Source organism: Photinus pyralis, unplaced genomic scaffold, assembly GCF_008802855.1.
Source record: "Photinus pyralis isolate 1611_PpyrPB1 unplaced genomic scaffold, Ppyr1.3 Ppyr1.4_LG1, whole genome shotgun sequence".
NCBI lineage: Eukaryota > Metazoa > Arthropoda > Insecta > Coleoptera > Lampyridae > Photinus > Photinus pyralis.
In genome coordinates this window covers 1,415,651-1,442,450 of record NW_022170249.1, presented here as the reverse complement: position 1 = coordinate 1,442,450, position 26,800 = coordinate 1,415,651, and the positions used below count along the sequence as shown (strand labels likewise).

Genomic DNA, 26,800 nt, shown 5'->3' with positions numbered 1-26,800 from the left:
TAAAGTCACTAAATATAGAAAGTACCGCAATCCATTGGGCTCGTGTGTTAGAGAGAGAACGCATGATTTTTGCCCAAAAATGGCGGAAGTTACCAGATTCTAGTAACTTTAATGTTAGGGATTGTTCCACCTGTTTGGAGATATCTGTATATATTTTTATAAAACATGACAGTACTATGAAGTTAGGTTATAAAAAATGACAGCTATTCAGATTTTATTTGTCAATTTTTTTAAGTTGGCAGCAAATTTGCCCAAAAATGGCGGATGATTGCGGTACTTTCTATATCTAGTGACTTTAGTCTAAGGTATTTCCATGTTTGAACTTCAAAATGTCAGTCTTACTACGCTGCCAACCTAAAACTTAACGGCATTAAAAAGTGTTCCCAACATAAAACATGTTAGTTCTAATGTTCCCTATAGTTTCTGATAATGATTTCCTTAATTAAATTACAGCACCGAAATAGAAAAAATAGTATGAAAAACGCGTGTTACAATGCTTTATTGTAATACTCCTATCTTGCGGACACTCGGCCACTCGTGCCGCAAGATAGTCGTATTAAGCTGCATTTATAATCACTTTGTAGGCGAAGTGCAACTTTGGCACGCGTGCTGTACATGTGACGAGCATTTACAATTACTAAAGTTGGCACGAATTTACGCATGCGTGTTACCGTTACCGGTTAATCATCTAACCTACAAGTAAGGGTGGGTTTATACAATCATTATCATTAGTTCACTAACATTAGCTCACTAAACTAAGAAACTTAAATATATGGTAATGAATGGGCGCGTTTATACAGCATTACTTCATTAACTAACATTAACATTATCACTAAGAAGATGGTTAACTTTTAACTAAACTTGTTAAATTCTTAGTGAAAGAGAACAGTGCGCATGCGTAACTGTCAACACACAATCAGCTGATTGTTATGACAATTATTTTAGTTCTGTAGTAGCACTCAGCTGTATTTTATTTCGAGTTGTTTTTATTCAATTAGTGTAAGTACCCAACGCTATTTTATATTATTTCTAGTTACAAAAAGCATTTTGTAGATGATTGACGAAGACGATATGAGATTGATTGATGTGGTGCAACAATTTCGTCAAATTTATGACAAAAGCAGCCCCAATTTCAAAAACAAAAGGGCCAAACAAAATGCTTGGACGACAGTGGCACAAATGCTCGAACGAACCCGTATGATAATGTTATTCAGTAGGAAATAAATATATATATGTTTGAATTGTAGCAGTAGATTGCGAGTCTCGGTTTACGGTTCTCCGAAACCGATTTGTTACAGAGAAACGTAAGCTGCAGGTTGCAACTGCATCTGGAGCAGGAGGAGATGTTGTGGAGCCATCTCCTTTGTACAAAAAGCTTGAATTTTTGCTACGTTTTATTAAAAGTAGACAGTAAGTTGGTGTCATAATATTATTTGATCTACTATCCTTGTCTGTAATTACAGAACTACCTCTAACGTGCAAATGAAAAATGCAGCAGGCCAAGAAAAACCTGGCCCTTCATGCTCTGCAACCGGACATAGAAATGCCCAAGAGCAAACTAAAGCTGGCCCCTCAAATCCGTGGGACACAATTAACACAATTTTGGAAGGGTCTGAAGTGGAGGTAGAGGAGTTCTACACAGAGTCGAACATTGACGACTCCCAAGAGGATCTTGATGAAGAAACACATCATGATATCCAACAATCGGAAGGTATACAAAATTACTAAGGCCCAGTTTCTCAAACTCCGGATAAGGTTATCTGACAGATAGTTGCCATGACGACAATGTTATTGGGATAGCTTACCCAGAGGATAAATTTTATCCGCCGATAACTGGCGATTGAGAAACTGGGCCTAAGTCAGTTTTGTTAATGATTTTAAATTTTAGACAAAGAAAACCAAGAACCTGTTGCACGAAAAAAAAGAAAATTAGACACATCCGGCAACAAAACATCAAAAAAAAAAAGTCCCATTAGGGGTGCCCTAGAAGCATCCTTAAATAAATTTAATACATATTTAGCGGCCAAACAAGAAAAGGCCGACGAAATGATTGATAAAGAGTTGTCCTTTGGCCGAACTGTCGGTCTTTATCTAAAAGAACTTGATGCAGAAACGCGACAAGCTAAACAGCTTGAAATCATGAATATATTATTTTCAAAATGAAACAAAATGTAAATATCGATGTATATATAAGTATTTTAGTACCATAGGTTTATTTCTATATATATTTATATGGAACAATATTAAGAAAAAATACAATGCATGCATATAAAATGTTAGTATAATTTGTTCAATTTTAACTTGGCAGAGAGCCTTCTGCAATATGGTCATATTGCCAGCTTACTTTTCCTTGTGCACTGGCAAAGTAGGCGGTTAATAATTCTCGATTTTGCCGTACAATCCGGGTTGAAAAATTAGAACCAAGCCGACCAACTGGACGTAACATGTTTGATTCATTGCGCCATTGTCCCGGACGCAGGCCCCCATTTATATCTACCTCGTCTCCAAATCCAGTAGGACAATACTTTCTGCTACCCATTGGTATGTCCTCTTCTTTAACTTGGAGGAAATTGTGAAGAACAACACATGCCTTAACAATAGCCTCACAGGTTGTCACATTAGCGACAATCGGTCGCCGAAAGATTCTCCAACGTGCTGACAGGATACCGAATGTATTTTCAATCGTTCGTCGAGCACGGGACAACCTATAATTATATGTTATATATATGTAAAATTATTATTAGAAACTTAACCTGTAGTTAAATATTTCTTTATTTTCCCCTAGTCGTTCCCCTGGATAGGGTCGCATAATACGTTTATGCAGTGGAAAAGCCTGATCTGCCACAAAAAAAAAAGGTAATGAAACTGAAGTTCCAGGTAGTTGTTTAGCATCGGGTAAATCAAGAACATCGTTTTGATTTTTTAAAATGGCTTGACCAAATGCAGATTCTGAGAATACAATGCTATCATGTTGTGAGCCATAACCACCAACATCAACCAACGTAAAACGGTAAAAAGCATCACATGCTGCCATTAAAACAATACTGGAAAAGTATAATGAAATGCAGTAATAATAATACTTTAATATTCACCTGCTAGTTTTTTTATAATTAAAAAAATCACTGCCACTATGTGCAGGAGCTTGAATTTGAATGTGCTTGCCATCTAAAGCACCAAGGCAATTAGGCATGTTCCACCTTTGATAAAAACCTTTGGAAATCTTTACAAATTCAGTTCCAGTTGGCGGTTTTAAATGTATGGGTGACAACACATCCCATAAAACTGAGCATGTTTGCTTAATTATGATATGAACAGTCGTTTTCCCCATGTAAAAATTTGTTGCAATCTCTTGCATAGAGCATCCTTCGGCCAGATAACTATAAAATAATTAATTAAATGTTAAATTTTGTAACAAAATTAGTCCTTACTGTAATGTTAAGGTTAGTCGCTCAGCTGGAGAAATATGTGATTTTTTCTTGTGTCTCTGCAGATGTGGTCCAACAATGCTTAACAAATTATCAAATACTGCCGGTGTCATTCTTGTATATTTAAAGTATTGTTCATGGTCCATTTCTCGCATACGTCTTACACGTTTATGAAATTGTCCATGTACTATTCTGTTGCGATTAATAGGTCGCACTTTGTACCTGCGTACTCTTTTTTTACGTTTTAAATAGAGCATCGCGGCTGTAGTCAGCAATAAAAAAGCTGCAAACACTTCGTCGTCGTCCATCATAACACAACACAATCCAAAAACTATCGAAATTCCAAATAATATTATTATAAAAAAAGTGAGGTTGAATAATCACACGTAAATATGGTAAAACACGTTTCACACTGTACCTACAAAAACCATGCGCACGGTTTGCCTTCCTATTGGGTATTTCTTAGTGACATTAATGATTGTATAAACCAATGTGGGTATTAATTATTAGTTTAATTATAGTGAACTAATTACTTAATGTTAGTGAACTAATGATAATGATTGTATAAACCCACCATAAGTGGTTTATCTTTATTTATTTTTAAGTTTTTAATTGTTTCATAATTTAATTGAAGAATGGCAGGAGAAATAAACGATGAATTATTACTACAGTGTGTGGCGAACTATCGGCCGTTATATGACAAGAGCTACGAAGGGTACAAATCAGTTCTTCAAAAAGAGAACTGTTGGAGATCAGTGGCCGATTCACTGAACAGAGATGGTAAATTGCAGAATTAGGTATTGAGGTTTTTTCACTAATTAACAAAATTATTTTAGTTGCAACAGTTAAAGCTCGCTTTAAAGCCCTTCGAGAAAAATACCGTAGGGAAATAAGTACAGAAGAAAAGTTGAACCGTAGCGGCGCACCTGCCAATACAAGACCTACTTGGCCACTTATGAGCTTTTTTAAGTTTTTATATAAAAGTGATGGACAAAGTAGGCAAACAACTACAAATCTGCCCTCAAGTTCAGGTGAAAGTAGTAGTATCAACTCTGAAGTGGAAACTGAAATAATTACATTCATTGACCATGACTACGAAGGTTGTTTTTCACCTGTCAGTAACAACACATGGCAAAGCGAAATGGAGAATACTCCACAACGAAAAGGGAAGCAAAGTACAAAAAGAAAGTGTGACCGGTCTGATGTCGTTGAAATTGATTCTGTGCTTAAGGATGTGTCCAGTTCATTACTTTCGTTAAATAATACAGACAACAATGGTACAAAATATGAGAAATTTGGCCAATATGTAGCTGCCGAGCTAAAAGACATGACTACAAGTCACGCAGATGAAGTAATGGATGCATTAACACTTCAATTAGTTTCATTCAAAAAACGCATTAGAGATCAATCCTTCAGTTAGTTAAGTAGTTTGCGATGTATTTATAACAATGTCATTAACGATTTAGTTCAAGTTTATTATGCATACAGGGTGGATGTTTAGTTTTAATATTGGAAATGATTTGTTAGCGAATTTACTAATTCAAGGTTTTCGACGATACTATTACATTGTATGGTTCAAGATTTTCATTATTTTATTTCATTAAGCAATACAATCTTCAAAATGATATTAGAACATTACAGTATTAAACGTTTCAATTAGTTTTATTTATTACATTCCACTGCCATGGTGCTAAAGATGCTCCTGAACCATTGAAGTATTCTTTTAAATATGTTCTCATAGCTAAGGCAGTTTCACCAGAATTTCTAGCACCTAACCGCAGTCGAAGGTTTGTCAGAGCCCCATCAACTGGAGTCTCAGTCCTCCATCTCCCAGAAATTAACTTTCCATCTACTTCTCTATCGATGTCTTCATTTTGAAAATAACATTCATTATTTTCCATTCTTATATAATTGTGTAAACATACACAGGCTTTCACAATATTATCAACTGTTTCAGGAAAAGCATTTATGGTACGGTGGAATATTCTGAACCTTGCCACTAAAATTCCGAAAACATTTTCAATTATTCTTCTGGCTCTAGAGAGACGATCATTGAATATTTTTTCGTCTTCAGGCATTGTACCATTTCGGCCTTTGCTGTATGGACGCATCAAATTGCTTCTAAGTGGGAACGCTTCATCTCCAACAAAGAAGTGTGGAATTTGTAGACCATTGCTTGAAACGGGTAACAACTTTGGAGATGGTAAATTAAGACTATTTGTAGAAAGTTTTTGTCCAAATTGTGATTGATTTAAAACACCTCCATCACTTTGTGAACCGTATGCTCCTATGTCCACATAAGTAAACATGTAGTCTGCATTGCACACGCCCAATAAAACAATGCTAAAATTTTTTTTATAATTAAAAAATGTAGAGCCTGACTTATAAGGTGCTTGAATTGTCACATGTTTGCCATCTATAGCCCCTACGCAGTTTGGTAATGACCACTTAGTACAAAATTCTTTTTCAAATTTTTTTAACATCTCTTCATTTGGGGTTTTTAACACTATTGGAAACAAAACATTCCACAACACCAAGCACGTTTCTCTAATAATATTACAAATTGTTGGTACAGCAACCCGAAAGGAATATGACAAGCTTGGATAAGAATCTCCAGTTGCCAAAAATCGTAATGTAATTGCAAGCCTATTAATAAAAACGATTCATTAATATTTTTAATTAAAACACATAGATATATAATTACCTGCACCCTGGAGATATCGATTCTCTTAGAGATTTTTTTGCAATATCTGGGCCCACAAGTGACAATAATTTATCAAAAGAGCTTGAAGACATCCTAGTGAAATTAAAAAACATATACGGATCATGGATTCGAATTTCATTTATTAAATTGTCATAAAACCCCTGACTTTTTCTTTGCAGTAGCATTGGATGAATTCCAAACCTTTTTCGCTTTCGCGTTTTCTTCGTGCTTTTTAGTTTTAATTTAATAGATAATAAGGTAGCAATACTTCCCAACAAAAGGGCTTTTACTTCTACATCAGACATTATAGATAAAATTTATGCTTTATCAATAAAAAAAAATTGCTCTGAGGTTAGAAATTTAAAATGTTTACTATTGCGCATGATCGTGTGCCAGCACGAGACAAACAACCTTGCAGCTTGCAAGCGTCCATAAACAAGCAGCACGCCGTGCTGAGTCGCGATGATGTTGTGAATGGTATACCTACACTCCATATGTCTAACACGCGTGCCAAAGTTGCACTTCGCCTACAAAGTGATTATAAATGCAGCTTTACAATAGGTCGCATTGTAACACTTGTCTTTCAATATACTATTGTAAAACAGGGCCTGGTTCGAAATCTCCACTGGCAAAATGTACGGAACAAACTACAGCGCTTTTAGTCGGTTCAAATTTAACCCGATTTATCCTCTGCCATTGATTATATAGTTCGTAGTATATAATCCAATGCCTCTGCCCATGATTTAAAACGTAAGGGCGATTTCTCACGACTAGGAAATTTATGAACACTTATTCCTACACTGAGAAAAATGGACCAAATAGGTTACTTTGCTGTGACGATCTATTTGTGGTTAATAGATTTTTGTTAATGGCAGCAAAATAACTAATAATGGTAAATTGCTCAACTATTAACAGCAGCAAAAACTATCCACTAAAGATCGTTTTGCTGCTACAAATAGTTAGTTTCTTGCGGTTAATAAAAAAATCGGTTAATCTATTTGCTGTAAGCAAGCTTCGATTTGGGACAAATAAATCGTATTACTACGATGTGGATGTTAGTGATAAGTTAGGTGTTCATTTACTGCAACTTAGCTCCTTTTAGCTACAAATAAAAAAGGTTGCTGCTACAAATAAATGAGTAAACTTATTTGCTTTATTATCATTTTAAGAGTGCGTGCTTTCTCAGTGTATGCAGGTAGTTCGTGGGTGTAACATATACAATACCTACAGCTGTGAGTTCGTGTGAATTACGTACCTACTTGTTTTGTTACAATTAGCTTACCGTAATATAAATGGATTATAAGAAACTATTGGAAGCGTGGGGTATGAGTAATTACATAGAAGCCTTCGAAGGTAAGTCAAAACTTTCTTTATTTATAAACAATCGTAAAAGTATGTTTTTTATGTATCTTCACAAAATATGATTAATATTCACTTCAAAGATTTGTTCCTTTCAATTTATGGCGATTTTCTTTTAAAATATAGTACTTACCTACGTAACTCATCATGCCGCTTAATTTTTTTATTCGACGTGCGCATTATCCTTGATACTTGATACTTTGACATATGCCTGGCAGAACCGCCTCTCCCAGAATTTAGTCAACTGTCGTGGGGATGTGCCCCTGGTAGAATCTAACAGGGTTGCATCTCCACAACTTTGTTTCCATTGCGCTGGGCCGCGACATATGCCACAATTAAAAATATAGAATGTTTGCCTCAGTTATTCGATTTTAAATTAATATTTGTCGATTATAATAGCCGTATACGCGCTTACCAAAACAACGGTATTACACATTTTTACTACCTACACTACACCCTACACCTTGATGTCAATACAGTTTTGCTTTGATCTGTAGATGATGGAATTGACGATGAGAGCTTTCCGATATTGGATTCCGAGACGATAGCGAAACTTTTCCCTAAAAGTGGACCACGATTGATATTTAAAAAGAAATACAATGAAATGTTTCCCACTCCTGCTACTTCAAAGGTATGGGTATAATGGGTATTATATACTCATTTTTTTTGTACTAAATCCCCTGACACATTCTCTGCAGCGCTCCGCAATTCATATGTTTTTTTTGGCAACCCTCAGCAGATTTTTATAACAGCCAAAGATAATAATACAATATCTTTGTAACAGCTTAGCTGATTAATAGTGGTAGCACCCATCTAGAGGAGCGCATACCTATACCAAATACACCAATATACAGGGTGTTACATATAAGTATGTAAAAAAAATTGGGTGGTAGAGGGGATCAAAACAAGCACTTTTTCCAAATAAATCGAGGGTCCAGCGCGCTTCGTTTGGGAGCTACCCCCAAAAAAGTGGTGATTTTTTTTGCATCCCCATTTAGGGGTAGCAATTTTTCAAAAATTTTTGCAAAATCGGAAAGGTCATACCCGAAAACCTATTCAAAGACGTGCCACCCGTCTTTGTAACTCTGGTTGCTGAGAAAAAAATTAAAGAAGAAATGCAAATTTCACCACTTTTTTGGGGGTAGCTTCCAAACGAAACGCGTTGAACCCTCGATTTATTTGAAAAAAGTGCTTGTTTTAGTTGTTTTGATCTCCTCTACCACCCAATTTTTTTTTACATACTTATATGTAACACCCTGTATATTTAAGGAACCCAAAATAAAGTATGAAATCACCTTTGATAGGATATGTGATATACACTAGTTCGAATTTTATGATTTCCTCCTTAATGTTAAAATATTATCAAAGGTGACTCGTCAATGCATTTTTGATTGCATTTTAATTTCCGACTTTTCTTGTTGCAGAGTTTTGAAGTAGAATCAAGTGATCTCTATAACTGCAGTACTCCAGCATCAGTGTCAACTTATACCACAAATGAGTCTATTATAACTGATCTAGATGTCAGTTTCGTTCCAGATCAAGAACTATTAGATGTAATAGAAAATATTGGTAATAAAGTCTCTGAAAAACGAAAGATTGACGATCCCTTGGATAATACCCCTTCCTGCAGTAAGAAGCAGCAAACTGGACTTGGAGATATAGATAGTGTTTTCCCGGAGGTTAGTATGTATACAACGTAATGTTACATTAAAAGGGTTAAGTCTTTAACTCTTTAATAGGTGTGTTTCTGTTAAGGTATTCGTTTATTCAAATACGACAATAGATTAGAATAGGTATATTATGATAACGACCCAAGTTTTTAAGAATTGCATTTTTATGAAAGTAACTTTGTTTTGTTGTCAAAGTATAATTAGGTATACCGCCCCTTGTTTGATATTTTAGTGCCCTTTTTTACAGTTTTAAAAATAAATTCCACGTTAATTGAAGAACCGAACATTAATTAATACTTAGACCATATGAACAAATTATATGATATGAAAATTAAAAATGGTTATTGTTACAGGGTTTGGAACGGGTACTACAAAAGTATACAGACGGGAAACTTGTCTTATTAAACCGAAACAAATTAACTAATGATTTACGACAGAAATTGGTAAAAGTGGCTGTACCTAAATGAGCTTTTTGCCAACAAAGGATCAGAGTATGTATACTTACCCGTTTAATTATAACTAAGTACTTTTATTAATTTTTGAATTAAAATCTGTTAATATGTATATTTTTGTAATTACATATTACTATAACACACAAAACAACTTAATTTTCATGCAAAAAATTTTTAAATTATACTTCATTCAGTTAATTATACACTATAGTTTTGCACTTTTGTTTTACAAAAAAATATTACATATTCTGTTATTGAGGCATCATATGAATTTTGTGCCGTGAGGTTAAAGAGTTATCACTCATGCAGTGCAAAAAAAGAGTATAATTAATTGGTATAAGATGTAAAAATTTTATAAGTATGACATTTTTAGTATTAGAGGAAGTACGTTCATGAGAATTGCCGAAGAGATTACCATACTATTTCCTAATGAAAAGTCCGAAACATATTATATACCATATATAGTTACGGAAAAAAAAAAGAGGGGCGTTGGTCCCAAAGGGAAACTATGGTCAAGGTACACAAACGTACGCACTGCACTTCGAAACGCAAATGCATTTAAAGAAAATGAAAATCCCAATAACCCGTCAGAACAAAGCCAAAGCCCAAATAAAGAATTACAGCTCGAGTTTTTAAAGACAGCTACCGAACCTTACCTGAAAATCTTGGCAAATTGGCAAGAAACTTATTCGTTGCGAAGAAAATTGTACCTTAATTCCAACTTGGAAACGATTTTCACAGACTTTCCATGTCTTAGGTTGAGTAGTGGCATTGAACTGGTAAGTAGGTACTTATATTTATTTTTTGCTACTATTTTAATTTTTTTTTCTCTGTTCAGATAGAAACAGATTTCAACCAAAAATTTCCTGATAAAATAGATATTATATATACAACATGGCCTAAAGTGATGAATGCAATTAATAAAGAGGCAGCGGAACGAAATATTTCAATAGCTGAAGTTGCAGGTGTGTTTACATTGAATTTAAAATACAAACCTTAATGTTTTTATCCATAGATCCCAGTTTAAAAGCATTAATTACTTTACCATTCCTATTTCAACCTGTAACGTTGAAAAAAAATAGAAAAGGTGTTAGTTGGAGACCTACAAGGGTGGAAGTGCAGGAGAGCTTTTTTATGCGAATTTCTGTAAGTATACCTACCTACTATACAAGGGCGGTCATATGGGGCTGCCAAGAGGGAGCTATGGCCCCCCCCCCCAAGCCCAACTAAATCCTGTCATACTACGGTTATTCCCCAAGTTTCAACTTAATTCCGAATTTAGCACATTTTCACCTAAATGAGCAATTTTCTATCGTTTTCGTCTCACATCAGTAATCACATTTTTGAAAGCAGCCCCCTCCCCCCTCCTCTGAAGCTGGACATATGACCGCCTTTGCTACTATAGCTAACATTACATGGATATTTTTGTGGTATTTTTTGTTTGCTGTATTTGGCGCAGTTAAACTATCAACAATTTATTTTTAATTGCACATAATATTCCTGCAAAATATGGCTATAATTATATCTTTTCTTTTAGAATTTTGACGAATTACAAGAAAAAAGATCATCCAGACGTCAAAAATTGTCAACGTATGGTATATCGGACCAGCCATATGCTTGCGTAGCGGGGAATTTGGAGGCTGTAAACAACTTCTACATTGTCGTGGTAAATGATGTTGTTTACAAAGTAGACAGTAGCATTAGAGCTCTGGAATTATTATTTAAATTATACCACGCTTTGGATGTGGAGTATCCTGCAGAATCCGAGCATATTTGGCTATTTATCCAAGAGATTGTTTTTAATATAAAATCAAGTAAGTCAAGTCCTGCAACCACTGCGCTTATTACAGACGTACAATACCATATGTAAATAGTATTTTGTTTTTGTTTTTTTGTTAAATTTTTGTATGCGCGTTCTTAATTTTTTACATAATGCCAAAATGTAAGGTATGTTCAACAATATTTCAGAATATTAATTCACTTATAACTCATATGAGAATTCTACATAGGGCTCAAGACAATGATTCCTTTATTTGCGGTGAACCGTTGTGCAATAGAAATTTTTCATCGCTAAGAACTTATAGACAACATCTAAAAGTACATGTTGAATGCGTTCCCATTAATGAACGGAATACGACTGTGGACAATAGTATACTGGCAACAAATTTAGAAGTGCAATGTAACGATTCAAATACTAACGCAAGCATTATTTCTCAACAAATAAATCAACAGATTAATGACATTGAAAATAATCTTGAAAGTACCACTTTCCAAAACAGTTTTTTTGACTTTGCAGACATATTAAAAAAAAATAAGCTATTATTTCTATGCCAAATTTATAATGTAAACACCTTCAATAGGAAGGATGTAGATAACATTATGAATATGGTGTCAAATTTACTTTTAAAACCTCTTGACATGCTTAAAAAATTTTGCGTAAATCTTGATTCGCTGTCAGAACGAGATAAGTTTGAGTTCAAAAAGTATTTTAATGAATTTGAGAATATGTTTAGCAATTTTGAGAGTGACTACTTACGTCTGAAGTACTTAGAACAAGCAGGCTCGTTTGTACCCCCAACGCAACTTATCATTGGACAACATTTGGAGAAATCAGACCCAATTGCCAAAAATTATACAGCACAATTTATTTCATTAAAAGCTATACTACAAAAATTCTTTGCTTTAGATAATGTTTTAGATGACACTTTGACGTATATCAGTTCATTAGAAAAAAAATCAGGTGTATCTAACATAATACAGACAAAATTTTGGAAAGACAAGATTTCATGTTATGATGCACATGATATAGTTTTGCCACTGTTTTTATATTATGATGACTTTGAGGCGGGAAACCCTTTGGGATCACATGCTGGGGTGCATAAAATTGGAACCATTTATTTCTCCATTCCCTGTTTGCCTATATACTATCGAAGTCAGTTAGAGAATATATTTTTAACCCAATTATTTCATTCGTCAGATCTAAAGTCGTTTGGGGAGGCAGTAATGTTTTCAAAACTAGTAGACGAATTAAATGAACTCAAACGTCAAGGTATAAAAGTATCAACCCCTCAGCGTGAAGTACATTTGTATTTTTGTATGACTCTCATCCTAGGAGATAATTTAGGTCTAAATACTATCTTAGGGTTTCAGCAAAGCTTTGTGGCAAATTCTTTTTGTAGATTTTGCAAGTGTCTTCGCACAGAGACACAAAGTTTATTTGAAGAGAATTCCTCATTTCTAAGAAACGTACAAAATTATACAGCCGATGTAGCCGAATATAATGCATATTTAACCGGTGTAAAGTATTCAACCATTTTAAATAACGTCGACTCCTTTCATGTTACTTTGAATTTTTCTGCAGATTTGGCCCACGATATTTTTGAAGGTGTTGGTGTCTTTATCATGAGCCATTTATTATACGAGTTTGTTTTAGTCGATAAATTTTTTGATAATGATACATTGAACCATAAAATAGAATATTTTAATTTTAATAGAAATGACAACAAGCCTCCTGTAATATCTCTGGAATCAATAAAGAAGAAAATATTGAAAATGTCTGCTTCTGAAATGAAGTGCTTTATTTTAAACTTTTCACTTATGATGGCACATTTAATACCAGAAGGTAATAAACACTGGAATATTTATCTTCTGTTACGAGATGTTCTACACATTGCTCTAAGTTTACGTGTTACACCAGATCAACCAATAAAACTAAAATCATTAATTTACGAATTATGTTTTCAATTCAAGGACTTGTTTTCAGTATTACTAAAACCTAAATTTCATTTTTTGACACATTATCCTACAATTATGGAAAAGATTGGACCATTATCACAAACAAATACACTTAGGTATGAATCTAAACACAGACAATTGAAACTAGCTGCAAACGTCATTTCTTCAAGAGTGAATATTACCCGTTCATTAGCCATTAAACATCAGCTTCAATTGTCATTACGGTTTTCCTCAAATACTGGATTTACCAATTCAATTAATTATTCTAAGAGCTTTAAAAAGTACTCTAGTATCACCGATTTGTACAATAAAAAGTTTGCAAATCATTCAAACGTATCTGAAAATTTAAAAATGTTTGAAGATAACATAATAAGAGTTGGCAGAATCTCTACCAATAGCATAGCTTTTCAAGAAGGTGATATTATTCTTATCGATTTTCAGGATCAACCTACATTTGGCAAAATTAGGGATATTATTATTAACCAAAGTGAGAAGATATGTTTTATATGTGAATTGTTGCATACTATTGGTTTTAATCGTCACTTTTACGCTTTTGAAGTTGAACTTACTGATAGTGTGGCATTGACATATGGCAATGAATTAGAGTGTTATAATACGCATACAATAATAGTTAAAGAGAATAAGCAATTTATTTCATTATACTAACATTATAAAGAATTAAAAAAATTGTTGAATTCTATATATTATAGGTATATAGCGATTGTAATAACCCAGTAAAACACCACTGTTTGAAAATACGCTTTTTATTTCAACTCCAACAAACACATCTTAACTCATAGACAGTTCCATGACAGTTCTCTATCTAATGACAAACGCCTACTCTTCTTTCTCGTTCCGATCCGCATCCACTGCGGGTCTCCACATTCCTCCCTTTCTTTCCAATCTGAGTGTATTCACTACCTTCGGGATTTCAGATGGCTCGAGGGACGTGCTACCTTCTGTGTTATCGAACCGTCCTCCAAATCCTGTAAACGTTTCGGATTGTTGGATGTCTCCGGGCCCGCGGCAGGCTGCTGAAAAGATGTATCTCAGATTTATCTTAACGTGGCTGACGTGTCGTCGAATAACGCGCCCTGCTCCCTCCAGAACCAACTCATTTCCGGACCGTTGTTGAACTTTTTAAGTGTCCTTACTAAAAGTCGGAATCAGTTGATGGGGAACGACAACATTCTTGACTAAAGCTGGATCTCCAACATTTATGTCAATTTCTCGCGCGCCCTTTGTCCGGTCTTCCAGGTCCTTTCCTTTTTGTTTATTTAGCAGGTTTCGATCATAGGCTTCTTCATCCGTCAGCTCACTGTATAAATCGTAGATAGTTGGGATTTTGTCTCTAATATTTCTGCCGTAGAGAAGCTCCGACGGGGATTTATTTACCTGTGGTAGTACTATGCGATGCCGTATTATATGCACATCAGAGTAAATTCCTGCAGTTCAGCTTTGTAGTCTTTTCCTGCAGTATGGCTTATTTTCAATAGTTTTAAGATTGATCGGTTTAGATTTTCCACTTCCCCATTGGCCTGCGGCCAATAAGGTGTTGTGTGAATAAACTCAATATTGCTTCCCTCACAAAACAAGTGACACTCCTTTCTTGCGAACTGGGGCCCGTTGTCAGCTCGTATCGAATTCGGTATTCCAAGTCGAGAAAACATTTCCTGTAGATGCGCGATAATGGTGGCTGCCGTAGGAGACTTGAGAAATTGGATCTCTTGGTAGTGCGAAAAATAATCGATCACGACCAGTATCTTTTAAGATATAGGACCAGCCTTCATCAAATCGATAGCAATATGTTGCCACGGCCCGTTCGGGAACTTATGTCTCGTCATTGGTGGACACTGGAGACAATCCAAACAAGTTTTCACAATTTTCTCAGCTTCTCGATAAATTTGTGGCCACCACACTTTTGCCCGTAATCGTCGTTTCATAGCTGTTTCTCCCGGGTGGCCCTCGTGAGCCAAATTCAAAATCTGTGTGTCTAACGGTGTTAGGTATGATAATACGATTTCCTCGCAAAGTTCATCGTTCTTGCTTTCGTTAAATATCTGTGAAATGGTCACCGCTTTTGGTGTTGCCGCCTCTATGACGGTATATGTATATGCTCCCAACCTCGAAAGGTTCTTTGGAATAGGATGGGCACAGCTGAGACACACAGTCTGCGATGTTTTGTTTCGAAGGTAGATAAATGATTTTGAATTTGAACGCTTGTAAGCGTAGCACCCACCTTTCAATCCTGGCGGGCGGCTTTGAAGACGGTTTGAAAATTACTTCTAGGGGTTTATGATCCGTCTCTAGTTCAGCGCTGGTGGTTTAGCCAGCATTCGTTTTAACTTGTCGAATGCTTTTTGATACGTCGATGTCCAAATGAATTTGACGTCTTGCTTTATGATTTGTCTCAATGAATCCGTGATGCTACCAAGATCAGGAACAAATTTCCCCATATACGTCACAAGACCCAGAAAACTCCTGACTTCTTCCTTAGTGTTAGGGATCGAAATTCAAGGATAGTTTTTACTTTGCTGTCTGCTGCCTCGATTCCATTTACTGACAGCTTGTGGCCTAAAAACTCCTAGTTTTGGACTTTGAATAAACATTTGTTGTCATTAAGAACGGCGTTATTTTCCTTTAATGTTTTCAGCACCTTTGACAGATTTGTCATGCTCTTCCTCGGTACCTCCGTAAATAATAATGTCATCTATGCAGTTTAAACATCCTTCACACTCTGCAAATATGGCCTCAATAATACGCTGAAAAATTTCTGGAGCCGAATTGACCCCAAACAACAAACGTGTATATTTAAACATTTCCTTGTGTGTAATACATGTCGTTGTTGGGCGACTTTCTTCATCTAATTCCACCTGGTGGTATGCGTTAAGCAGGTCCAACTTTGAGAAGAACCGCGCGTTTCTCAGTTTAGTTACAAACCCATCAAAGGTTGGTAAGGGATAATTTTCCCGCCGAATAGCTTCATATTTGCCCTCTGCATATCAATACAAATACGGATGTCGCCACCCGACTTGAAAATTACTACTATTGGGGACACCTATTCGCTAGGTTCACGGACCTTCTCAATTATTCCTTTAGCTAAAGTCTCGTCCAATTTCTGTTCTACTGCTTCTTCCACCGTGATGGGTACCTTTCGAAGAGGTTGTCGAACCGGTTTTATTCTCGGGTCTATGGTAAGCTTAACTAACACGTTTTTGATTTTCAGAAACGACGTGTTTTCCACTAAAGCATTTACGTTCAAACCCATCTTCAGTATTCCCAGTCGAAAAGCGGTGTCTTTTCCTACTACACTGAAAGAAAAGTTTACTAATGATTAAAAAAAATTTAATTGCAGCAATAAAATATCTGACTTAAATAGGCGCCAAATCAGTTGCTTTGTTATGGCTATCAAAATGGTTTTGTTAAATTTTAGGGAAAAGCGCATAGCTATGGTAAATAAGTATACTTTCTTACCAGTAGCCTCCTGCATAATTAAGATTGATAGCTACTATTATATTTATCTACTAGTGCCGACAATATTTTTAATTGCCAGCATAATGTTCTTTAGTAACTCTTATTCATCACAATAGTTGCGATTAGCAGAAACTTTGGCTATACTATTGTAGGTGTATTAGTGGTTAGTATATTTTTTATTTGGCAGTATTAATGTTCTTTAATGACCCTTAGTCAGCAGATGAGTTGGGACTAGTAGATGTGTATTAGCTTTAACTTGACTGCTATAATATGAATGCTAGTATGGTTAGCATATTTTTTATTTCCGGCTATAAAGTTGTCTAATAACCTCTAATCAAAAGAAAAGTTGTGATTAGTAGAAGCTTTATTGGGCCCACTTCATCTTGAAGAGCCGAAAGCGTAGAATGCTATATTAATGGCAATTGAATCACTTACTTAACTCGTTCTAAAAAAATTGAGCCATAGGTACAAAAAAAATTTATTTTTATGCATCATAAAAATAAATGTTTTTATAGTATAGTTTATATATAAACTAAATAAAAAATACAGGTATAGGCGCAGCTACCTATAAGTGAAACGAACTAAACGATATTCTAAACAGACAGGAAACTTATGTTTAATAATTGAACATTAAAATAATGACAACGGAATATTACTCACTCTACAGGTAAGTAAAGTAGTTATAAAAATAAAAACTCATTTGACTAAAAATTACACAGAAAAAGACATTATTCAGTTATTGGAAAAAGTATGCCAATAAGAATGTCAACTTTACAAACAAAAAAGATCCTTAATTGAATATCTAAAAAGTTTAAACAAACCAATATTTCAAAACACTGTGATAAACATTTTGTTATCATGCTTGACTATGGAATAAGTGTCAATATTTTCCATATCGTCTAAAAAGAGGCACACCTTGGTTTCTGTAAATTCAACCTCATAAGAAAAGCTGTGCGTATGAAATTCAACTACTTTCAACTTTTTACTAATAAAACATACCTGGTTTGAGTTATTTATTAATATTTTAAAAATGTTACCAAATTCAGGAGTGACTTCATCTAATTGAATTATATCATTTGATCTAAAAATTTTTCCATTAATTGATATTCTCCATGTTTCTTCGATTTTACTGTTACATTGAAAGGACTCTAGCTTATTTTTAATAGATTGAAAATTAGAAATCGAATCCGAAAAATCAGGATATGTTTCAAATAAGGATTCCACAGAATTTGAAAGACGAGAAAATGAAATATCATGATGAAAGCCCGATTTATAAACAAATCTTGAGGCCAATTTAAGCTGATGTTTAATAGCTAAAGTTTTAGTAATATTAATTCGAGATGCGACAACGTTCGCTGATAATTTTAACTGCCTGTGCTTAGATTCAAATCGTAGTGTGGCAGTTTGTAACAAGGGGCCAATTTTGCTCATTATTGTACAATAATGAGTGAGAAAATGAAATTTCGGTTTAAGTGGAACTTGAAACATTTCTGAATATGAAGAATTAAAATTCTTTACTAGAAGAGCCAAATGATTACACATAATAGCCGTAGCATGTCTTCCCAATACGATCTGTAATATTTGCCGTAACAGTATATACAATTTCCAAAAATCGTTATTTTCTGGAATAAAGTTGCCAAACATAAGCCCAAAATTTAAAATAAAATATTTCATTTCACTAGCTGACATTTTTATTGATCGTTTCTTTAGCTGATCTTGTGAAATTAATGGAGGTTTATTATGGTTTATGTTAAAGTTAAAGTATTCGATTTTGTTATTCAATGTATCTAAATCAAAAAATTTGTTAACAAATACAAACTGATATAATAATGAGCCCAAAAGAAACACCCCTATCCCTTCAAATATATCATGGGCAAGATCAACACTATAATTTTCAGTAACGTGATAGCAGTCTAAGTTATTAAATAAAGATGCATATTTAATGCCGGTTAAATTTGGGGTATTTTTTGAAAGATCCTCTAGATAATTTGTAGGATTTCTCAAAGAAGAGTTTATTTCAATAGATAAATGCTGGGTATCCGAACGTACACATTTGCAAAATCGACAAAAATAATTTGACATAAAACTTCTTTGAAAGCCTAATATAGTATTTAAGCCCAAATTATCACCAAGAAATAATGCTGTGCAGAAGAAAACTTTTTTGCGGAAGTATAATTCCATGCTTATTTAAATTATTTAACTCGTCCACCAATTTTGAAAAAATTACACCTTCGCCAAATTGTTTAAGATCAGATGCATGAAATAATAGGGCCAAAAAAATATTTTCGATTCGAGAAGAAAAGTTCGGAGGTAAACAACCAATAGTGTAATAAACACCACCAAGTTTATGCAGTCCTGCATGAGAACCTAGTGGGTTTCCACATTCAAAATCGTCATAATATATAAGCAAAGGAAGTACAGTGTCACTAACATCATGCGTAGAAATTTTTGATTTCCAAAAGTCAGTTTGAATAATGTTGTATACTCTACTTTCATTTTTCAAATAATCTACATATTTCAATGTGTCGTTCAGTACATTTGGCAATGAGAAAAACTGTTTGAGCACATCCCCGATGGGTATGTAATCCGCTGTATAGTTTTTTGGAACGGGAGTTAAGTCATTGACGGTGGTTTCTAAATGTTGTCCTACTACAAAATTTATTGGACTTACATAATAACCAGAATCTTTCAAGTATTTAATTCGCAAATGGTCACTGTGAAATCCATCGAAAGTGTTTTCCAATTCTGAAAAGTATTGTTTGACTTCCAAACAATCCTTTTCGGTAAAAGAGTAACTATTGGATAAATGATCTAATAAAAATGTTTTGAATAATTTTAGAGGTTCATGCATTAAATTGGAAACACCTTCCATAACCTTGTCCACATCTTTTCTACAAAATGTATTTTCATTATAAAGGTGACATATGAATGCCAAATTACTTTCTTTTAATTTATCTTGAAATTGATTAAAGAGATTCTGTGGAATCACCTTTTTTTCTGTACGTGTTTGAGCCTGATCTTTTGGAGCGATATCAATTAGAGAATCAGATTCTAAAGTATGTAAATTAGCAAATTGTTCACTATTTTGAACTAATACAGGTGTGATTAAATTCGAGGTTTCAGTGGGAATATTAAAATCAGTGTTTACATCCGACAATGTTTCATGCCTTTTTAGATGTTTTCTAAAGCTTTTTAAAGAAGGGAAATGTCTATTACAGTATTCTTCACCACACATAAACACTCCATTTTCTTGAATTTCGCTGTGAATAATTTTTAAATGGGTAACTAAAGCATTAGCTGTTGAAAAAGAATATCTACAATATTTACAACTGGGCATTGTGAAACTATTTATAGGCAATGTATTTAAAAAGAGCTAATCTAGTTAGGTAATTAAGATTAAGTACTACCTACTCAAACTAATTTTTCATATGAGCATTAATGTCAGTTATAACTGCTGCCGTGGATGGGCACTTTTTTGTAGATTTCATGTGAAACACAAGTTCTTGTATAAATAGCCAAATAGGCTCGCTTTCAATTGGATATTGAATATCCAATGCATGAAACAATTTGTAAAGAAGTTCTAAAGCTCTAACACTTGATTCGACTTTATACTTAATATCGTTGACTAACACAAAATATCCTTCCGGATTTTCTAGCGACCCTACTACGCATGCAGATGGTTGAATCGTGATATCATAATTTTGAAGTCGGACTTTGCGAGTTGTAAGTCTGTCATGAATTTCATCAAAATTCTAAAAAAGTATGATAATAAGAATTATAATAAACTTCATAGACATAAAGAATAATGTATACTTACAGAAATATGCAACAGAAAGCTTTCCTGTATTTCAGTGCGTGTGGGACGCCAACTTTCTCCTTTTCTGTTCTTCTTTAATGTCATAGGTGAAAACAAATAGGGAAGCAGTAATAATGCATGCAAGCCTATATCTGAAGAATGCACAAATTAAAACTATTGTCTGGGTCCCTATACCACACTTTACCCTTATAAGTCACATCTCCCAGAGTAATTTTTCTTTCCTGCACTTCTTTGACGATTGCTTCCGACACTTGTGGCCAAGTAGTGTATATTATATTTGATTGGTCAGGGTATCTCTCGTTAAAATCAGACTCGATCTAAAATGATATTAGAAAATAATAGGTACCTAATATATACACGAGTATAAGTCGACATATAAGCCTGACCTCTTCGAGGCGAGCTACTCGAGAAAGAATGAGACCTATAAATTTGATTTTGGCATTCTACTACTACATACTAATGGTACCTGTAGTACCTATAGGCACAGGTGTGGTATAGGTAACTATCGTGTACCGATGTCAATCTCCTATTTGCATTCAAATGGGAGCTCAAGCATATTAGTTCCCTGATATGCATGTCCAATATATGACGAGACATTAGTAGAAAAATTCAAACTTACCAAGTCTATGCCACTATTTAAGCCAAGACATGGAAATTCGTCAAATATTTCATTCAGAGTTGAATTTAGGTGTAAATGCCTTCTCAATTTCAATGTTTTTCTCCACGCATCTGTCACTTTATCGAACGGCTCAATTGCAATTTTTAAAAATTCTAATTCAGGGGTTACAGGTGTTAAAGCAGTGGAAGAACTTGCATCTAGTGGAGGTTTGGCGGCCTGAGTGCTCTTGCTCAAACTATGGGCCTGGCGTAATGCTGCCCTGACATTCACATATCGTGACCATAATTTCCCCTTAGGCCCGCTGCTTTTCTTATTTTTTTTATCACCTGCTACATATGGCACGTAATAAGTTGTAGCATTTTCATTGACAAATAAATTTTCAATATCTTCCGCTGCTTGCAAAAATGTACTGGCACGAATCCTGAAACAGAACAAGTAGACATGCTGTGTCAACCAATAAAAGAAATAAAATGCACTATAATAAGCGAAATGTAGATCGTCAACAACATTGTCTGACGATTAATATATGTTTTATATTGTAAATGTCAAAATATATAGCTAGGTCTTACTCTGATCCTCGACGGGCAATTAATTCGTTAATTATCACTTTCACGATTTTCTGCCTGCAGTCGTTATTTAATCTGTCTTTATTCAACAATGCAATTTGTCCATCGCTGTATTTTCGTAAAAGGGTTTCTAATCCCTAGAAAGCAAAAAAAAGCATTACCTAGGTATATAACTGTAAGTATAGTAGGTATGTACATTGAAATAAAAATTAGAAAAGTATCAAACACTAATGTAATTTAGTCAAATCGTAGTTGTTTAATTTTGTAATCTAACGATTTACTTTCAACCAAATTTGAAATTAAGGAAATTAATGTAAAATTATAGTATACCTCGTGAAGTACGTGTTATTATGTAATTTAGCTACGGTCTAATGTTGGAAAAATATATCCGAAATGTAAGTAGTGCAAATAAAGATGTTGATACATACTTCTGGAAAAATCTCGCTTGTCTTAAATTTTTTTGCATTAACTAATGGCTCCTCAAAACCTCTTTTCTTGGGACTTTGGGGCTTGGTGAAGTTTTCAGGTGGAGTAATGAATGAGTTAATTAACTGTATAGTTCCTTCATCTGGCTCCAATATCAAATCTTCATTAAAATCGATTATAGAATTACCACTAGATAGTGTTTCAGTGGAATCGGATTCTGGGTCTGTTATATCCTGAAATATAGTTAAAATAGTTATTTGTAGAATTGATAGGAGTTATTTTTGTATGATTTGATACACCAAACGAATAGAAAAAAGAGCAATTATTTATATAATATCTAAAAGAAAACTTATAATCAAAATCCACACCAAGGTGCTGCCAGCACACATCTCAGCGCGCGGTGTTCAAAATTTTGGAAGCGAAATATACGCATGCGTAACTCAACTATCAACTTTTTTATTAAATTATATTTAATTAACAAATAATTTAATTATATTAAACGAAATTTTGTATAAATAAAAATTAAAACTAATGCTGATACAAGAAAATTTGTTTTGCGCATGAACAGCAATATTTATTTTGCTGGACGAGTGGCTCATGTTGTCAAAGCTCATATGCAAGTATGATTTTGATTTTTTCTAAATTGTCTCCTTATGCATACATATAGGTATATGTCGATAGGATAACTTTATATCCATCATAATTAATACTATATTACGATTTACTTACGTTTATGGAAGGGATGTCCTCAATAATCTTGGTGGTGTTTTTTAATGCCTCTAGATGTTGTAAAAATTTTTTTCTGGGCCCCAACTTTGGGATTAGTTCTGTTACCTCAGTTGCTGTTAATGCTAAGAAACACTCCCAGTCAATTTCGTTTTCTAAAATATCAGAAAATAGGATAAGTAGGTATAAAACACAATACAGATACATTATTATATTACTTAGGCGGTTTAATATTTCAAATCAAAGCCATCTTAATAGCTAAGCATAATTTCACCAAAGAAAAGGAAAAAGCGCATGATACCTAGGGAATATAGCAAAACCATTGTTTAATAAAGTACCTATTTAAACAATGGCAAACCCATGCTTATACGTACCTACCTTCGAAAACTGCAATGAATTCGCCTAAATTCCATTTTATTAACATTTCGTTAACTTGGTCCATTTTCTTTCAATATAAATCACTAAACAGGTCAGGAGGATAGTGTTCAAAACGAACTGTTCACTGTTCACAAACCCACGCGTGAATGAACGATCCACACTTCTGTTTGCTGATTGCACGAAAATTAATCTTCCATCCACTTACAATGATTCATTTAGAAATTGTAACAATTAAACAGTCTGCTAACACCTATTATACGCTTGAATTATTAGGAAAAACCATAAGAAATATAATTGCGACTACTATACGTGTACAAAATACTAGCTTAGCTTAAGCAAAGTGTTTTACTTAACTGGGAAACATTATGTTATTAGCTTATTGATGAAGTGTTACAATTAAACCGTTTACTAATGCTTATAATATGTCTGTATTGGATAAGAAATAATTCAAGAAATCTAATTGTGGTTATTACTAAATTGTATAAAAAGACTCTCATACAAAAATGTTAGCTTAGAACAAGCAGGTTGACAAATTATCATTACAAAACACGGTCAGCAAAACTGATCCTTTTGCGGTTATTTTAGTACTCAATAATGGTAAATATATAAATTTGTTGTGGCTAAAAATTTCTAATTATGACAAGTATAGTATTTTCAATCAGGCGCTTTAATGGGCAGCGTTTTCTCAGTGTAGAGATGTCTCCTCCTTCGATAACAAAGAAATCCGCAATTATCTCTTGCCTTGTTCCTACTGTGATTGTGGACCGAAATTTGTGATCGACTAGTAACATTCCAGAAGCGTAAGGTTTCAACGTTTTCTCACTACTTAGGCTCAATTTCCAGACTACAGTTTTATTTCGCGTCAACTTTTTCCAATCTGTGCCGTTTATAACGTTCACTTTTGACCCGGAATCGATGAGCATGGTTATTTGCTGAATCTGCTGAATTGTCTACCACTCGACCACCTTAAAACAATCAAACCTCTCGATTTCTACTTCTCGGTCCTCTTCTCACTCTTGTGAGAGGTCATCCGCTCGATTTACTGCATTCCGCCAACTCTTCGTATTTCCTTTTGGTTCAAGCCTAGCAGGTCGCTTAGTGGTTCTCGTTCTGCATTTGGTAGCAAAATGCCCCACTAACTCACAGCGGTGACACTTAACTTTCGATTCTTGTGATCGGTCCTTCCACATCTTGCGCATTCATTACTTTGCCTTCCCTTTATCTCCACCTTATTAATGTGAACGTACGACGGACATGGTTCTGAGTTAACTTGGTTCATTACTGTGGATTGCGTGCTTATTTCCTCATGTATCCGACAGTTCTATGACTTCATCTAGACACCTCTCTTTCTCCAATAATTTCTTCTTCAGTTCCACCGGTGCCCCTGAGTCGATCAACTTGTCTTTTAAGTTGATATCTATGGCTTCGATTTTGGAAGTCCCAAATGCACATTTTGACGATTGTCGTCTTACTCTTAACAAGAATTTAGTAAAGGTTTCTCCACCTTCCGTTTTAATGGAGCTAAACACGTGACGTTTAAAAAGTCGAATTCTGTTCCGGAGAAAAATGATCGTTTAACTTTTTCACTAATACTCCAAAAACGTCATTTTTCTGTTGTTCGTCGTATTCTTCGATGGCCCTGGGAAGATTATATGCCACGTCCTATATCTCAAAAATGCAGTAACTTACTGCGTTTTTTTCTTAGGATGTACTATTTCTTCCGCCTCAAAATACAATTTAACCGATCGCAACCATTTCTCCCATTCTGTACGTAACAGAGCCTTGTCTATATTGTCACAAAGGAACGGTTTTATGTTACAATACTCCATTTCAAGGTGCTTTTTTTTTTAAAAAAAACCTATTGTATAATACTTATTTAATCTTGTCACAGTGACGTTTCTTTTACTCACTTTGCTTGCGTAACGGATTATCCGTTTCTGTGTCCGATCTAACGGACGCCCTATGTGCGCAGTTTAGTGCGCCCCTTTGAGTCCGATTGAACAGACGCCCTATGTGCGCAGTTTAGTGCGCGCCCTTTTGGTCCGATTTAACGGTCACTCTTTGTGCGCAGTTTAGTGCGCGCCCTTTTGGTCCGATTTAACGGTCACTCTTCGGTTTGACTTTGCAACCGATTTGTATTAGGAACATAATTATGTTCCCCCTTTTCTTTTCTTACCGAAATAAGTTTCTTTTTAATCCTCGTCGCCAATGTAATAACCCAGTAAAACACCACTGTTTGAAAATACGCTTTTTATTTCAACTCCAACAAACACATCTTAACTCATAGACAGTTCCATGACAGTTCTCTATCTAATGACAAACGCCTACTCTTCTTTCTCGTTCCGATCCGCATCCACTGCGGGTCTCCACAGCGATGTAATGTATCTACTTGTAATTAACATTTTCTTCGTTCACCACACCACCATACTTTAGTTAAGTTATATAAAGTTAAGGTTTTTGTTGTAAAATATTGCTTATTATAGTCAGCAATAAAAAAGATTTACCCAATTTGAATTTTCATTTACCAATCACAATGGAAGTGACATTGTTAGGCGATACCTTTTATTTGAAACAGAATCACAAAGGAGCGCAATACATAGTACGAATATAGGTACCTAACTTTTAACTTGTATTAATTTAATGCTGCAACTGTTCACATTAAGAATCATGGTCCTGCAAGGTCTTAACAAAACTTCTAATTAGTATAAATAAGCAAGGTATTTACTATAAATAGATGCACTTGTTAACCTGAACAAAATGATATTATTACAGGAAATAGTAAAACACTCATCATTAATGAAGTGTTTATTTCTCATAAGAAGCAATTAGTTTAGTAGATACAAATAGGTGCAATATTAACCGCAGCAATGTGTATTGTAATGGGAAATTTAAAAAATGCCTACCATTAATTGAATGTCTACTTGCCATAAATAAGCATATTATTTACTACAAATGGATGCCCATTAATTGAATGTCTACTTGCCATAAATAAGCATATTATTTACTACAAATGGATGCCGTATTAATCGCAGCAAAATGATCTAATAACGGCAAATAACCAAATAGTTGCCGTTAATACAGCGTTTATTTCCCATACATGAGTAGCTTATTTACCGCAAATATAGTAGCAGTTTATATATTTACTACAAATAGATCACCTTATTTGCCACAAATAAACTTTTTGTAGAAGCAAATAAACGCATCTATTAGTGGCAATAAGTCTTTACAGCAAATAGGTGCATCATAGCAAAATGACTCTATTAGTAGCAAGTAGAGGGCTCATTTAAGACCTATTTAATGCAGAAATCTTACTGTGGCTAATATATTTTTGTTTACTGTTAATAGAAATTTTTCTCAGTGTACAGTTTGATTAGTAGAATTTCTACATTTATAAGCACAACACCGTGTCATTTTAGTATAAACACAGATAATCTGTGGTACAACGTAAT

General features: G+C 34.5%; 6 protein-coding genes across 7 annotated transcripts; 4 read left to right on the top strand and 2 right to left on the bottom strand.

Moving 5' to 3' along the window:
* Positions 1-617: 617 nt before the first annotated feature.
* On the top strand, positions 618-5,232 carry LOC116174930. Its single transcript, XM_031492969.1, has 3 exons — positions 618-699; positions 4,060-4,205; positions 4,262-5,232. Exons 2-3 carry the CDS (start codon positions 4,061-4,063, stop codon positions 4,843-4,845), a joined length of 729 nt encoding a protein of 242 aa, XP_031348829.1. The 5' UTR covers positions 618-699; position 4,060; the 3' UTR covers positions 4,846-5,232.
* Positions 757-2,195, top strand: LOC116174917. Of its 2 annotated transcripts, none has more exons than XM_031492957.1 (5): positions 757-999; positions 1,054-1,195; positions 1,251-1,410; positions 1,464-1,711; positions 1,889-2,195. In XM_031492957.1, the coding sequence occupies exons 2-5, from the start codon at positions 1,054-1,056 to the stop codon at positions 2,161-2,163; spliced, it is 825 nt and encodes a 274-aa protein (XP_031348817.1). In that variant the 5' UTR covers positions 757-999; the 3' UTR covers positions 2,164-2,195. The 2 variants fall into 2 exon arrangements, with proteins under 2 accessions (XP_031348817.1, XP_031348809.1); XM_031492949.1 differs by having other exon boundaries at positions 763-999; positions 1,248-1,410.
* On the bottom strand, positions 2,179-4,011 carry LOC116174898 (protein ALP1-like). The gene is made up of 4 exons (XM_031492926.1): positions 3,429-4,011; positions 3,093-3,377; positions 2,754-3,044; positions 2,179-2,705 (listed from the first exon to the last, which is right to left on the bottom strand). Exons 1-4 carry the CDS (start codon positions 3,734-3,736, stop codon positions 2,297-2,299), a joined length of 1,293 nt encoding a protein of 430 aa, XP_031348786.1. The 5' UTR covers positions 3,737-4,011; the 3' UTR covers positions 2,179-2,296.
* Positions 5,000-26,800, bottom strand: LOC116174887 (protein ANTAGONIST OF LIKE HETEROCHROMATIN PROTEIN 1-like). Its single transcript, XM_031492916.1, has 4 exons — positions 26,715-26,800; positions 7,618-7,621; positions 6,130-6,924; positions 5,000-6,071 (listed from the first exon to the last, which is right to left on the bottom strand). Exons 3-4 carry the CDS (start codon positions 6,432-6,434, stop codon positions 5,078-5,080), a joined length of 1,299 nt encoding a protein of 432 aa, XP_031348776.1. The 5' UTR covers positions 6,435-6,924; positions 7,618-7,621; positions 26,715-26,800; the 3' UTR covers positions 5,000-5,077.
* On the top strand, positions 6,939-9,625 carry LOC116159557. The gene is made up of 4 exons (XM_031472563.1): positions 6,939-7,482; positions 7,986-8,119; positions 8,913-9,167; positions 9,512-9,625. The coding sequence occupies exons 1-4, from the start codon at positions 7,422-7,424 to the stop codon at positions 9,623-9,625; spliced, it is 564 nt and encodes a 187-aa protein (XP_031328423.1). The 5' UTR covers positions 6,939-7,421.
* LOC116174908 lies at positions 9,625-14,007 on the top strand. The gene is made up of 6 exons (XM_031492937.1): positions 9,625-9,649; positions 9,984-10,389; positions 10,449-10,575; positions 10,626-10,756; positions 11,148-11,424; positions 13,787-14,007. The coding sequence occupies exons 2-6, from the start codon at positions 10,003-10,005 to the stop codon at positions 13,810-13,812; spliced, it is 948 nt and encodes a 315-aa protein (XP_031348797.1). The 5' UTR covers positions 9,625-9,649; positions 9,984-10,002; the 3' UTR covers positions 13,813-14,007.

Bases quoted from the DNA above. Each gene is read 5' to 3' on its own strand.
- LOC116174908 (XM_031492937.1), top strand. From the start codon at position 10,003: ATGAGAATTGCCGAAGAGATTACCATACTATTTCCTAATGAAAAGTCC. The intron at 10,757-11,147 runs GTAAGTATACCT...CTTTTCTTTTAG, and splicing joins GCTTTTTTATGCGAATTTCT to AATTTTGACGAATTACAAGA. The intron at 11,425-13,786 runs GTAAGTCAAGTC...ATCGATTTTCAG, and splicing joins TGTTTTTAATATAAAATCAA to GATCAACCTACATTTGGCAA.
- LOC116174898 (XM_031492926.1), bottom strand. From the start codon at position 3,736: ATGATGGACGACGACGAAGTGTTTGCAGCTTTTTTATTGCTGACTACA. The intron at 3,378-3,428 runs GTAAGGACTAAT...ATTATTTTATAG, and splicing joins CGACTAACCTTAACATTACA to TTATCTGGCCGAAGGATGCT. The intron at 2,706-2,753 runs GTTAAGTTTCTA...ATATAATTATAG, and splicing joins AAAGAAATATTTAACTACAG to GTTGTCCCGTGCTCGACGAA.
- LOC116174887 (XM_031492916.1), bottom strand. From the start codon at position 6,434: ATGTCTGATGTAGAAGTAAAAGCCCTTTTGTTGGGAAGTATTGCTACC. The intron at 6,072-6,129 runs GTAATTATATAT...TTTTATTAATAG, and splicing joins TCGATATCTCCAGGGTGCAG to GCTTGCAATTACATTACGAT.
- LOC116174917 (XM_031492949.1), top strand. From the start codon at position 1,054: ATGATTGACGAAGACGATATGAGATTGATTGATGTGGTGCAACAATTT. The intron at 1,196-1,247 runs GTATGATAATGT...TTTGAATTGTAG, and splicing joins ACAAATGCTCGAACGAACCC to CAGTAGATTGCGAGTCTCGG. The intron at 1,411-1,463 runs GTAAGTTGGTGT...CTGTAATTACAG, and splicing joins CGTTTTATTAAAAGTAGACA to AACTACCTCTAACGTGCAAA.
- LOC116159557 (XM_031472563.1), top strand. From the start codon at position 7,422: ATGGATTATAAGAAACTATTGGAAGCGTGGGGTATGAGTAATTACATA. The intron at 7,483-7,985 runs GTAAGTCAAAAC...TTTGATCTGTAG, and splicing joins TTACATAGAAGCCTTCGAAG to ATGATGGAATTGACGATGAG. The intron at 8,120-8,912 runs GTATGGGTATAA...TTCTTGTTGCAG, and splicing joins CCACTCCTGCTACTTCAAAG to AGTTTTGAAGTAGAATCAAG.
- LOC116174930 (XM_031492969.1), top strand. From the start codon at position 4,061: ATGGCAGGAGAAATAAACGATGAATTATTACTACAGTGTGTGGCGAAC. The intron at 4,206-4,261 runs GTAAATTGCAGA...AAATTATTTTAG, and splicing joins CGATTCACTGAACAGAGATG to TTGCAACAGTTAAAGCTCGC.